The sequence below is a fragment of the Elephas maximus genome, chromosome 25, assembly GCF_024166365.1.
Source record: "Elephas maximus indicus isolate mEleMax1 chromosome 25, mEleMax1 primary haplotype, whole genome shotgun sequence".
Lineage (NCBI taxonomy): Eukaryota > Metazoa > Chordata > Mammalia > Proboscidea > Elephantidae > Elephas > Elephas maximus.
Window position 1 is genome coordinate 15,417,239 of NC_064843.1, and position 13,239 is coordinate 15,430,477.

A 13,239-nucleotide genomic window follows, 5' to 3' on the forward strand; every position below is an offset into this window, starting at 1 on the left:
TCTCCTCCTTCCCTCAATAAGCCGTGCTTTTGACTGGAGCTTAAGGCTTGGAGAGGGTGCCGGTGGTTGGGGAGATGGAAAGATGAGGTCAGGCTTGAGAGGTATTTAACAGTTACAGACAGCAGCGCTAAGCAGCGTCTCCTAAGACCCTCAGCACAGAGCATAACTGACGATTATCTCGTGTCTACTTCCCATCGAAAGCCTGAGAAGACACACCATATTCTGCACGAGTTTGCAAACCGGCAGTGTGACGGTCAGACTTGTTCTACAGACATCTTTGGTCTGTATACCTTAAAAAAATAAATAGCTGCAGTGTTTAAAAAGTAGTGACTGCATGTCAAAACTCAAGATTGTCACTTAAAACAAAATTATAAGCACTGACAAACCTAGACCAGAAACGTCTTTGGGGGAACTACTTGCTGTGGGTCAAATTGCCCCCTCACGTAGAGCACACTCTACATTCTTCACCAAACCCAGTGAATTTACTCCTGTCAAAACTAAGGCCAAGGACACTAACATCAAATCTTAGTGAATAAAGAGAAACATAGGAAGTTAACAACACGTTCCCTTTCTCACTGGTGTTAGATGTTTGTTTTCTTGTATCAGGCTTACTTGCTAAGTGCTGGGCAAAACGTTAAGTCCCAGTGATATATAATTCACTCTCCCTGCACAGAAGTCAGATGAGCGTTCACTGTCCCAGTGTCTCCACAGTTAACCTTTGATCATCCTCCTGTGCTGGGTGTCCTCCATTGGCCCCTCCAGACCCACCCATTCCCAACCCACCTCAGCCCTGTGAGAATGACTTCCATGGAGTGCCTCGGGATGCCCGCTGGATTTGGCCAATGGTGGGCACCAGCTGGATTTGGGAGGGAAAACGAGGTCAGGGTTAGCCCCCTGGCTCTATCCCTGCAGAGATGCCACAGGTGGGCCATATCCCTCCTTAGAAGGTCTTGGCTCCTGAAGGCAGCCCTTCCCTGTATTCCAGTGAGAAGGGGACAGTTGTTCCCTCCCCTGGCCTCTGAGAGAACAAAAGTTCCCTAGTGCTCATCTCCAGCATTGCCATTTTGGCGAAAGGCCGCTGGAATTATTGTCATTTGGGCGTGCTGTCCGTTTCCTGCGGGGGCTGGCACACCTCCCCTCATCGCTCCTCTAACACTAACCAGGTACACACAGGAAAACACACGCTGGTCAGAGTCGTTTCTAGAATTTGGGAAGATTCTGCAGCAATTTAAAACGTTGGCCTTTATGTTAAGGTTTTTAGAAATTATGTATTCATCCATCTTTAAGCCTGAACTAATGTTTATAAACATTTAACAACAACAAAAATACATACACAATGTTTACCTTTGAAGGTTAAAAAATGAAATTTCCTCTAAAATTATATATATTTAATCCTGAAAATAGTCTCATTTTGTATTACAGTCCTTCCAATGGTATTTCGGCACATCAGTGCCATCTGCTGGAAAGTTCATACAATTAGGTTTTCCAAACACCAAAACATACGTGTTTTGGAAAAAGGGGGTAGATATATTTTTAGATATTCTCTTTATTTAAGAAATAAGCCTTACTTTACAAAATACATCTGCTTAACTTCTACATTATCATCAAAATAAACCTCAGTTAATTATAAGGCCTAAAATAAAGTGTAAAACTTACAACTAAAAGAATACACTCAACATTTCTATTACAGTGAAACCTGTAAAAGCTGGAACCCGTGTAAGGCGGAAACCTGTCAGAAAAGGAAAACTCCAATATTTTCTACTAACAGGGAGCAACAGAAAAGTGGTAAGATTGCACCCTGTCAAAGGCAGAAAACTTGTGAGACCTGGAAAAACAAAGCCATTCCACCCAGCTCCGGCTCTCAGATGTTTCACTGTAATACATTTCTTGGTTCCTAAACATTCGTGTTTTGTTCTGTTTGTATGCATCTCAACATACCTCAACGTGTCTGAATATTATTCTTTTACCAAAATCTACACTATTGATACATGTGTTTAAAAAAAAAAACAAAAAAAAACCCGTTGGCCTTCAAGTCGATTCTAGCCCATAGCAACCCTAGAGGACAGAGTAAAATTGCCCCATAGGGCTTCCAAGAAGCGGCTGGTAGATTTGAACTGCCGACCTTTTGTTAGCAGCTGTGTCACTTAACCACCGCACCACCAGGGCTCCAATATATGTAAAGGGTATGTTAAAAATATTTTATATATTGTATACATACTTAAATAAAATATACACACATCTATTGTTTAATATGTGACAACACCTTAGTTGTGAAATAACTAAAGTAGACACACGTAGGGCTGGGTCTTCCCGTAGAGCTTTCACTGTCATTAAACAGCAACTTGAAACCAGGCATACATAAACAACATGGCACAATTGTTAGATTTCCTTGTAAATGAAGACTGAAACAAATTGCTTAACTGATTTTAATAACATGACATAAAGCCCCTAGACTTGATATAATTGTTATGCAAAATACATAGATGAATACTGTCTTCTTTTAAAAATATAAAATAAATAAGCAAGACATGTGAAAATAGGCAAGTTTCCATTAAATAAATGAAAATTTAAAAAAAAATTTTTGCTTTCCATATCATTTGAAGAAGGGAAATTATCATTTTAAACAATATTCAAGTTTATTAAACAAATAAAAAAAGTATTATAAAATGTTTAACTTTCATCGGCTTCAAGGTTTATGTTGCTCCCAAATTTTGCATATAATTGAATTTTCAAATCTGCTAACACCCGCTGAATGGATTCCACTCTGGATTCTAAGGCATCAATTTCTTCCTGCAAATTTTTCTGGAAAAAGAAAAAACAGTTTAATTCTGTTCAATTGGATAATTTCTGAGAAGCTGTGGCTGAAACAATATGGGGGAGAAATTTTAGGTCAAGAAGTTTCTAAACTTGGATAGGCGGTGAACAACGCTGATAATTAGATCTAAACCAAAAGTTTGCTTATGGGCATTTTAATTCATGGTCCATATTTGCTTATCACAGAATCAAACAAGCTTTTTTCTCAGTTTTTAGTGATTTAAAACATAATAGCTAAAATAAAGCCAATTTCTAAATTATCCTATCCTAAGAAAAAAAGGAAGCCCTTTGACAGAAAGGTCAGCAGGTCAAACCCACCAGTGGCTCTATTGGAAAAAGATGTGGCAGTCTGCTCTCACAAAGATTACAGCCTTGGAAACCCTATGGGACAGTTCTACTCTGTCTTATAGGGTCACTATAAGTTAGAATCAACTCAACGACAACAGGTTTTTTTTTTTTTTTAATAAAAAAGAACCAGATGCATAAGACATTTGATTAACCATTTATCATGGGTCAGGCTTCTGACACAGCTTCTCCCAACTTTCCACAAAAATAACTATGAGGCTACGGGAAACTATAAAAACCCATGATACCACCAATAATTAAGACTAACGACCTGCGGCCAAAATCTAGCAGGAATTTCCATCAGCTACAAGGCTCCTGGAGCTAGACTCAGGGAGAGAAGGGAAATGAGTGTGTGGTTTAATAAGACAGAGCAGCTCTGTCCACGTGAAATGTCGACGTTCCTGCCTGGCTAGGATCAAAAAAGGCTTTTTCCTGAACACGACAAAGGAAACACGAAATCACAGGAATAGCACACCCATTAATATCGGAGCAAAAGGAAGAAGGCCGAGGATTGGCAACGTTATTTGCTTTGAAATCTAGCCAACGGTTCTCCAAGTGCAGTGCCTGGACCAGGGTCGGCAACTTCACCATTGCCTGGGAACTTGTGAGAAATACAAGTTCCTGGGCCCTGTTCCAGGCCTACTGAGTTAGAAATTCTAGGGTGGGGTGATGATACATGCAGTCACGGAGTCGGAATCGACTTGACGGCAATGGGTTTGGTTTTGGTCTAGTAAGGACGATTCTGATGCTTGCTGAAAGCCTGAAAATCATTGTTAGAAGACCGGAAACAGAAATAAGACGTATGGCCATTACTTGTTGGATGCTGTCCAGTTATCTCCAACTCATAGTGACACCATGTATGACAGAACAAAATGTTGCCCAGTCCTGAGCCATCCGCGCAATTCCTGCTACGGAATTGAATGAACGAATGTTAAATGGAACAAGAAAATACTACTAGAATGTTAACTGACCAAAACGCAAGGCAAAAACTATTCAGAGAAAAAGAACGAACATAAAAGAAACACATGAAAATGTAAACAACAGATGATTCTCTCTGTGTAGTGGGGTTACAGGTGATTTTTCTTTTTTAGAATAGTTTGTATTTTCTAAATACTTTTTGTTTAGCATGCAAGATTCTGGAGTCAGAAGATCACTCCCTGAGTATCACTTCGACTAAGTCCCGAAGCCTCTCTAAGCCTCTCTCCTTCATGTCTAAATGGGGGTCATCACAGCACCTACCTCAGAAGGCCACTGTTAGAGTTAAGTAAAATCATGCATGGACAGCATTCAGAGCACACGAGGACACTGTCAGAACTCTGTGACTATCAGCTAGTACCCATTATTTTCCCAACCATTACATCTTTTTTATAAATTATATAAACCTCTATTTAAAAATGAGACTTCATCCCTCAGAGAAAGACTTCCAACATACCTTTGCTTCTTCTAACATTTCTTGTGTTTCCTCTTGAGAATGGCTAATGAAAACATCACCAACTTGATAAGGTATCATCAAGCAGTCGTCGTCTGCCAACATGATGTCATCACAAGCATCTTCTAAATTTTGGAGTTGTTTCTACACACCCAAGAGTAAAGAGCAATGAAAACTGTATTCAAAATTCCCCGATAGAGGCTAAAAGCCAATTTTAATTTTGGGATACCAACTCTCTGAGAAACCCTCTCATGAAGGTATTGCCGTTGTTCAGTACCATCAAATCAATTCCAACTACAAGGACCCCACGTGACAGAGTAGAACTGCCCAGGGGGTTTTCTAGGCTCCTTTATAGGAGCAGATCGCCAGGTCTTTCTCCCTTGGAGCCAGTGAGTGGGTTCAAACTGTCAACCTCTCAGTTAACAGCGAAGTGCTTAACCATTGTAACACCAGAGCTCATTCTAAATAAGACTTTAATTCCTGACATTTTAAGATTTATTTTTCTCATAAGCAAGCACTTAAGACCTAACCAGGTATTTTCGGCTTGCTATAGGGACCCTGTGGTGGGCCCTGTGGTGGGCAGCACGTATCTATGACCACCCAAAATTTCTCCTCTACTGGCAGTTCCCCACTTTGTGAACTCCACCTTCCTAAGGTAGAACTGAAACAAAAACTGAACCAAGAAAACAGACATTTCTCAGTCTCTCTTGCTGCTAGGGTGTAAGCAAATAATAATTTGGATCCCACCAATCAAACGCACTTGAACTGGACCTCAATTCAGGGAAGCTGCATGAGAGAGAGGCTGAACACAAGGCCCCTGGTTTGCTGGGGCAGGCGGCAGCGACAGGAGCTCAGGCTTCCGAGGTCTGCAGGATAGCTTCCTCATGTGGAGGAAGCAGCTGGTTCTGGGCTCAGCGTAGACAACAGCAGTTCCATCACCAGTCAAGTTTCCTGAGGTGAGGTTCAGGCCCTGCTCCTGGAAACTCGGCCTGGACCCAAACCTCTCAGAGATTCTCTCAGCTATCTAACATCCCCTTTAAAAAAAAAAATGTTTTTCTTCTTCAACAAGAGTGGGTCATGCCATCTTCAACAAAGAATCCATTTAAATAACTGAACGCTTATTACTTATTAACTGAGCTCAGTTAAAAGAAAAAAAAACATATTATAAAGGACTTTTATTTTTCTCAAATAAGAAATATTTTCCATACCTTTTTTACATCTATTTCTTCCTTGAGCTCTGTGATTCTACTCGTGTTCCGTGCAAACTTGTTTATTTTTTGTTGGTCTTCAAAAGTAACATTTACATCTTCTGCAGCCTAAAAAAAAAAAAAAAAATGTTTAATCTTTCTGTGAAATAAATTTTAATGAAGAGGTTGTAGGTTAACATGTTACATACTCTGAAATCACTCAATAAGCTATTTGCTCTCATACAGTCAAGAATCAAAAGAGGTAAAGGACACCAAAGACACATGCCTTGTTTATGTTTTGTTCTATAAGCTTAAGATTCATTCCTAACTCTACAACTTTTTCTATGGAATAATGCCTAAGCTACAAAACATTTCACACATACACAACAATTAGGTCCTAACAAAAATAGACTCAAGGCAGCAAAATTTTTCACGAGTTTACTAAAGCTCTCAGATATCCGAAAGCTTCTGTAGCTTTTAATCCAACTGATACACTGGCCAGAGAGGGTCGCTACGCATGCCAGTGGCTGAGTCCTCCCAGAGTGAAAATTGTTTATTTTAATGTAGAACCTGTTTACATGTCTTAATTATGAATTAGGCATAATTCCACAAAACTATAAGAATTGTCTAGTTAAAAATATTTAATGTGATTAAATTTGCAAATAAAGTGCTTGGATGACATAAAGCATCTATAAAATAATGACAATAATAGCTAATATTTAGTGAGCTCTTATTACATGCCAAGTACTCTCTAAATGCTTTATCATCTCCACTAAACCGCCAATCGATCTGAGCAAGCAGAATCATTAGTGCCGCTGTTTTACAGATGGAGAAACTGCGACAACGGACAGTTTAAGGAATCTGTTCAAAGTTACAGGGTTAGTATGCAGTGTATACATATATATATATATAGCACTGAGTATTCAACCCTGTGCATAATTTTTATAAATACAAAAGCTGGGAGCTTCACTAAAGGAAAAAACTCAGATATCTTGGCATTCAGACTGTTTTGCCTGTATGAGAACGATCAAATCCCTGAACAGGAAGGGAAGAGAGACCTCTAAAAAGTACCAGCTTGCTTGCAGAGTTTACACCATTTCGCTGAACCACGGAGCTCCTGAAAACCTTAATATATAACTACAGATAAATTTGTCAACAAGAGGACTTCACAGGGTAGCTCACGTGAAAGCGCCCAGCACAGAGCCTGCCTGACACACAGTCAAGGCTTAATACATGGCTTCTGAATCAGAAGCTAAATCATATTTTATCAGACTCACACACTATTTTTTGAAAAGCTGTAGAGAGGTATTTGGCCACCTGCTTTCCATCTTTCCAAAGCCACCGTTTCCTATTGTAGCCCCACCCAACAGCAGCCACCAGCAGGCACTTGGGCCCTGAAGTCTAAGTTCCTTGTGGTGGTTTCCCCACTGGGCTAAGGGCGAAGTCAGTGTGAGAGTCAAATACGCATTGGTGGCCACCGTATGCCCCCGCTCCGCTCCCGCAGTGGAGTGCTGCTGACAGCAGAAAGTAGGAAGTCAGCACCTCCCATGACTAACTGCGGTGGCTTTGGTTTTAATGTCGCTGTTTTAATTCTCTATTTCTTGAAGCTGCATTTTGACCAGGAGAGGATAAGTCTTCACTGGGGTCATGAGCGTGAAGAGGGCCATTTCTGCCATGAAACCGCACGCAAAATGGAGTGTTGGTACGTGCACTCTTCTGTGAGAAGTCTCCACAGCTTTCACCAGATTCTTAAGGCAACCCGCGACCCTAAAAGGTTAGCAACTCCTAAAAGGTGAGAAACTCAAAGCAGGAAGAAGGCAGGTGTAGCTATTCTGCTCACAAAGTTGTAAAAGCTCTTGGAGAGAGGAGTAATTTCACAATATTTGAGACAGCACAGAGTAGTGGGAAGAGTTAAAATGGATTCAAATCCAATTAATCACCTTGAGCAAGTGACTCAAGTCATCCTCAAGTCTGTCATCTGTAAAATGGGGATGATAATTCCTATCTGGAGCCCTGGTGGCACAGTGGTTAAGACCCTCGGCTGCTAACTAAAAGGTCGGCAGTTCAAATCCACCAGCTGCTCCTTGGAAACCCTATGGGACAGTTCTACTCTGTCTTACAGGATCACTAGGAGTTGGAATCAACTCAATGGCAATGGGTGTTTTTTTTTTTTTTAATTCCTACCTGAGTGCCTAGCACAGGACCTCAGGATGGAGTCACCTGTCAATAAAGGACAGCTAAGTGCTGTATTTCCTGAATATTGTTTACCAAAAGTCATTGCAAATGAAGAACGGACCCAGATCCAGAAGGAAATTCTGTCAGGCCTAACGGAAACGTGATTGTTCACGACTCAAGGTAAAAATGACAATTCCCTGAGCTCTGACTGCACCTTCGGGGATTACAGGAGGAAAGGAACCATGCTCAGTTATGCCCCACACAGACTCTGAGCATCACCCACAGGATCTGCATGACAGCCGGGGTCCCTCACTGTTCCGGAAAGCTCATACAAGGAAATCCTGCGTCAATAGTCAGTCTGCTTTTATTTTTTAAAGGTATCTGCCAAGTCTCTAGGAGGCATGGTGGCACAAGAGTTAAGTGCTCAGCTGCTATCCCAAAGGTTGGTAGTTTCAACCCACCCACTGGTTCCGCCAGAGAAAGACCTGGTGGTTTGCTCCCATAAAGATTACAGCCTAGAAAACCCTATGGGAGCAGTTCTACTGTCACATGGGGTCACTATGGGTTGGAATCAACTCGATGGCATCTAACAACAACCAAGTTTCTCTATGACGTAAAATTTTGCTTGTATTTGTATTCATCTCTCATGCATCTGGTCTTTCATTCCACAGTCAGGTAGAGTTTACTCCATGTCGAGCTCTGTGACGAGGAGCCACAGTCCCGCTCTCACTGGGTAACATTCCAGAGAAACGTGGGCAACAACAAGATGGGCAAAGTGATCTCAGATAATGGTGGCGGTGAAAGTGAAACAGAGGTGAGGGGTAGAAAGTATTAGGGGGCTGAAGAGTGAAGAGGGACTTCTTCATACACAGGCCAACAATTGCCACTTTAAGGAAGGGCCCTTTGTACTCAGGGGACATTTACTCTCAGAATTCACAGTAAATTCCTCCTGGCCATGTACCAGGTCTTGGAAAGTAGAACTTAAGAGAGGGCTGAATCTTCTCATTTAGAGATTCTCACCAGCAAAGTTGTGATCAGTTGTGAGGCGTAATGTGTTACAAATGGGAAGTACTTGAAGTGGTTAAGAGCTCGGCTGCTAACCAAAAGGGTTGGCGGTTCAAATCCACCAGCTGCTCCTTGGAAACCCTATGGGGCAGTTCTACTCTGTCCTATAGGGTCACTGTGAGTCAGAACTGACTTGATAGCACAAGACAATAACAAGAAGATACAAACAATTTTATCACAAACGGCAATCATTATGACATGCCGATAAGGTTTCTCCTATAGTGGGCAGAGGGAAAAAGTGTCTGTCTGTGTAGCTAACCTAAAACCAAAACCAAACCAAACCCACTGCCTCCAGTCAATTCCGACTCACAGAGACCCTGCAGGACACAGAACTGCCTGCATAGAGTTTCTAAGGAGCACCTGGTAGATTTAAACTGCCGGCCTTTTGGTTAGCAACCATATCTCTTAACCACTATGCCACCCGGGTTTCACCTAGCAGTGATTACTCCTAACATCGAAAACATCCAGAGCAGCATGTAGCATCTACCACGCGACTCTCGATGGCTCCTAAAGCAAAGAAGAAAACTTTCTGTGTGGCCGCCACTTTCTGTTTCCGCACACGCTCTTTTCCCATCCTGGGTCTCCCCCGGCCCTCTATCCTCTGCCATTCTGGCTTTCCTTTTGTTAAATGCACTCAGGCTCTTTGCAGGAGACACTCCCTCTCTGGAATGCCTCGCCCCCTCGGAACTTTCCCTTCCTCTCGGTGTGTAATCTAACAGATCTCTGCTGAAATGACACCTTCTCAGGAGGGCCTTCCCTGAACTCAGACCAAACCTTACTCCAGTCCTCATTTCACAAGTGCCTTTTCTTCACAGTTCTTACCAAAGGTGGAAATTTTATATTTTTTGGTGTGATAATTTGAGAAACAGGCTGCCTTTCCCCCTAGAGCACATGTTCTGTGATGCTCTGAGGACAACGACTTTACTCCTATTCACCTAACACAGAGACTATGCCATATTGCCTGCTCGAAAATCTCTGCTGAATGAAAGGATAAAAGGTTGGCAACCGCTGATTTAACCGAACCCATAATGGAGTACCCGATGGAAAAATTTTGCAAAGTCCAGGGTTCGAATAATTTTTCTACCATTTCCTCCATTTCTCTACACATCAGTGTCCTCATCTGTAAGATGGGGGCTAACATAACTAATATCTTTCAGGGTATTAAAGGTCATACCTAACAGATGGACCAAATTAGCAAACTGAAGGTGAAGTGAATCTCCCAAAATTTCAGACCTGTTTGAATCACCACGGCCCTGAACCCTCTTCCAGTCCTCAATAAGCATTTGTGAATGACAGACCAGTAGGGTGACCAGCTCATTCCAGTTTTCCCCAGGACTTTACTGGTTTTACCACTGAAAGTCCAGGGTCTCAGGAAACCCCTCAACCCTGAGCAAACCAGGATGGTCTCTGGAGACCAGGGAGAGGTGGCTTAAACTATGCAATACTGAAAAGTAGGAGAGCAAAGGAAGCAAATGCTTCTGAGGTGGCCTCAGAAGTGGAATGAGAACAGACATACAAAAACCTTGGAAAGCAAGCACCTTCAGCCAGGGGATTCTCATGGCATGGGAGTTAAAAACAAGGCTCTGAAGGCAGAAGTCCTGTTTAAATTCTAGCTTTGCCTCTATGCTTGTTTCCTCATCTGTAAAATGGGGATAAAAATATCACATCCCTATAAACCTGTAGTAGCACACAGGAAAGCCGCAATAACTATCGACTGGCATTATGTCCTTGCTCCGCCACCACCACCACCCTCATTTAATTTTTCTTTTACCTGGAGATCTTTAAGCATCGGGGTAGATTTACTGGATTGTAAATCCCAAACTGGAACCCTGGTGGTGCAGTGGCTAAGAACTCAGCTGCTAGCCAAAAGGTCGGCAGTTCGAATTCACCAGCCGCTCCTTGGAAACCCTATGGGGCAGTTCTACTCTGTCCTATAGGGTCGCTATGAGTTGGAATCCACTCAGTTGTAACGGGATTCGTAAACCCCAAATAGGAAGCAACTTGCTTAGCAGGAAAAAAGGTGGCTTTGGGAAAAAACAAACCAAACCTGGGTTTGAACCCCAGATATACTATTTATGAGCTCAGTCACTTTGGGGACACTAACCTCTCTGTGTCTAAGTTTCTCCACCTGTAAGGGGGAAAAGGGGAGGATAAGGGATAACGGAAGACTGCTGGGTCCTGACACAGCCTCTGGCTTCAATACCGGTTTTAGCCTTGCGGGCTCAGGGGCATGGAGTATGGACGTGAGCACCTCAGGGCTGGGCGCACCGACGTGAGGCCAGATAATCCGGAGGCGCAGGTCTGGCTCTGCCCCTCACCTGCTCTGTTACCTTGGGTAGGTTCCTCCACCTCTCGGAAGCTCAGTTTCCTTACCTGTGGGCGAGGGTACTACTAGCACCTACCCAGTAGTAGATCCAGGGAAACCGCTTAGTGTGATGGCCAAATGCGGTCACTGAGAGCTTCGGCTTCCCACACCCCAAGGGCCGCGGGGTCCTCAGACCTCCCAGGGGACTCAGCACCGCGAGAGGCGGCCTGAGCCTGCCGAGGGTCCCAACCCGGGCACGTCGCCTCTGTCGGGCGGCGGCCTAAGAAGACGCCCGGGGCCGCCGGGCGCCGGCAAGCCTCGCCGCGGGGCCATCCTCAGGGCTGAGACCTCGAACCCAGGCCCCACGCCGGGGCTCAGAGCTGCGCATCCCCAGCATCCCGCTGCTCCGACCCCCGCGGCCGCCCCCCGCCGGCTGCCGGAGCACCCGACACCCCGAAGGCCCCACTCACCGCCTTCTTCATGGTGGCCGCCATCTTGGGACTCGACTACGGCGCGAGGTGGGGAGGGCCGCAACGGCGCGATTCTCCCCCGTGCCCTCTCTCACTTCCTGTTGGCCCTGATCGCCTGAAAAATACAACACGATCTCCACATTCCCTTCTCGAAACCTTCAACCAACGATAACTAACGACTCGAACTCAGGAAGGAAGATGAAAGCTGAAAGCACTTGGTACATCCCAATTAAAGGGACAGGCAACCCCCTGTGGGCCCACGGAAACAGGGGGGTGTGGCAAGCAGCCACATAATCCAGCAGCCGGCGGTAGGGGGCGCCCAACGCAAAAAAGCGCAGAGGGGCGGGGCCGGGAGGAGGGGCGACTCCGTGGGCGGGGCCTGGAGAGGAGGAAAGGGAACTTCTATTCCATCTATCCAACAAACTAGCATTTTGATAAAGAGCTAAGAACAAAGGGCTTTGACAATAGGATGTGATATTTACGTGCACTGATAATTCAGAAGGTGTGAAGGAAGAAGTACCCCAATTAATTAATCTATTCCACAATATTATTGGACAACTACTGTAATTTTTTTTTACTGTGTACAGCTTGAGCCTGCCAGTTGCTAACTCAGCAACTCTAGATCGTGATTCTCTTTGTCCCTTTTTTAATACCGGGACTCCTTTGCACTTTTAAAAAGTCACGGAGGACCTCAAAGAGCTTCTGTTTATGTAGATTATATTTATCGATATTTACCACACGAGACCTCTTTAAAGTGTTAAAAAGCAAAGATGTCACTTTGAGGATTAAGGTGCGCTGACTCATCCATGGTATTTTCAATTGCCTCATATGCATGTAAAAGCTGGACAGTGAGTAAGGAAGACACAAGAAGAATTAGTGCCTTTGAGTTATGGTGTTGGAGAAGAATATTCAATATACCATGGACAGCCAGAAGAACGAACAAATTTGTCTCAGAAGAAGTACAGCCAGCGTGCTCCTTAGAAGGGAGGATGGTAACACTTCATCTCACGCACTTTGGAGATGTTATCAGGAGGGACCAGTCCCCGGAAAAGGGCATCATGCTTGGTAAAGTAGAGGTTCAGAGCAAGAGGGGAAGACCCTCAAGGAGATGGATTGGCACAGTGGTTGCAAAGATGGCCTCAAGCATAGGTACGATTGAGGATGGGGCAGGAGTAGGCAGTGTTTCGTTCTGTTGTACATGGGGTCGCAATGAGTCGGAGCCAACTCGACAGCAAAACAAAACCATACAAGAAATTAAAACATAAAAATATATATATGATTTAATTAAAAACAATAAGTTCATTCCATATTAATGTAAGCAACATTTGAATGAAAAATAACTGTTTTCCAAAACAAAAACAAATATTGAGAAGAATGGCATTGTTTTGCACTTCTACAAATCCTTCTAATGTCTGGCTCGGTAGAAGGTTGTATTCTCGTATCTGCTTC

At 43.6% G+C, this 13,239-nt stretch overlaps 1 protein-coding gene across 1 annotated transcript; it reads right to left on the minus strand.

Moving 5' to 3' along the window:
* Positions 1–1,665: 1,665 nt before the first annotated feature.
* On the minus strand, positions 1,666–12,011 carry PFDN4 (prefoldin subunit 4). The gene is made up of 4 exons (XM_049869750.1): positions 11,791–12,011; positions 5,797–5,904; positions 4,592–4,732; positions 1,666–2,802 (listed from the first exon to the last, which is right to left on the minus strand). The coding sequence occupies exons 1-4, from the start codon at positions 11,812–11,814 to the stop codon at positions 2,671–2,673; spliced, it is 405 nt and encodes a 134-aa protein (XP_049725707.1). The 5' UTR covers positions 11,815–12,011; the 3' UTR covers positions 1,666–2,670.
* Positions 12,012–13,239: the final 1,228 nt, after the last annotated feature.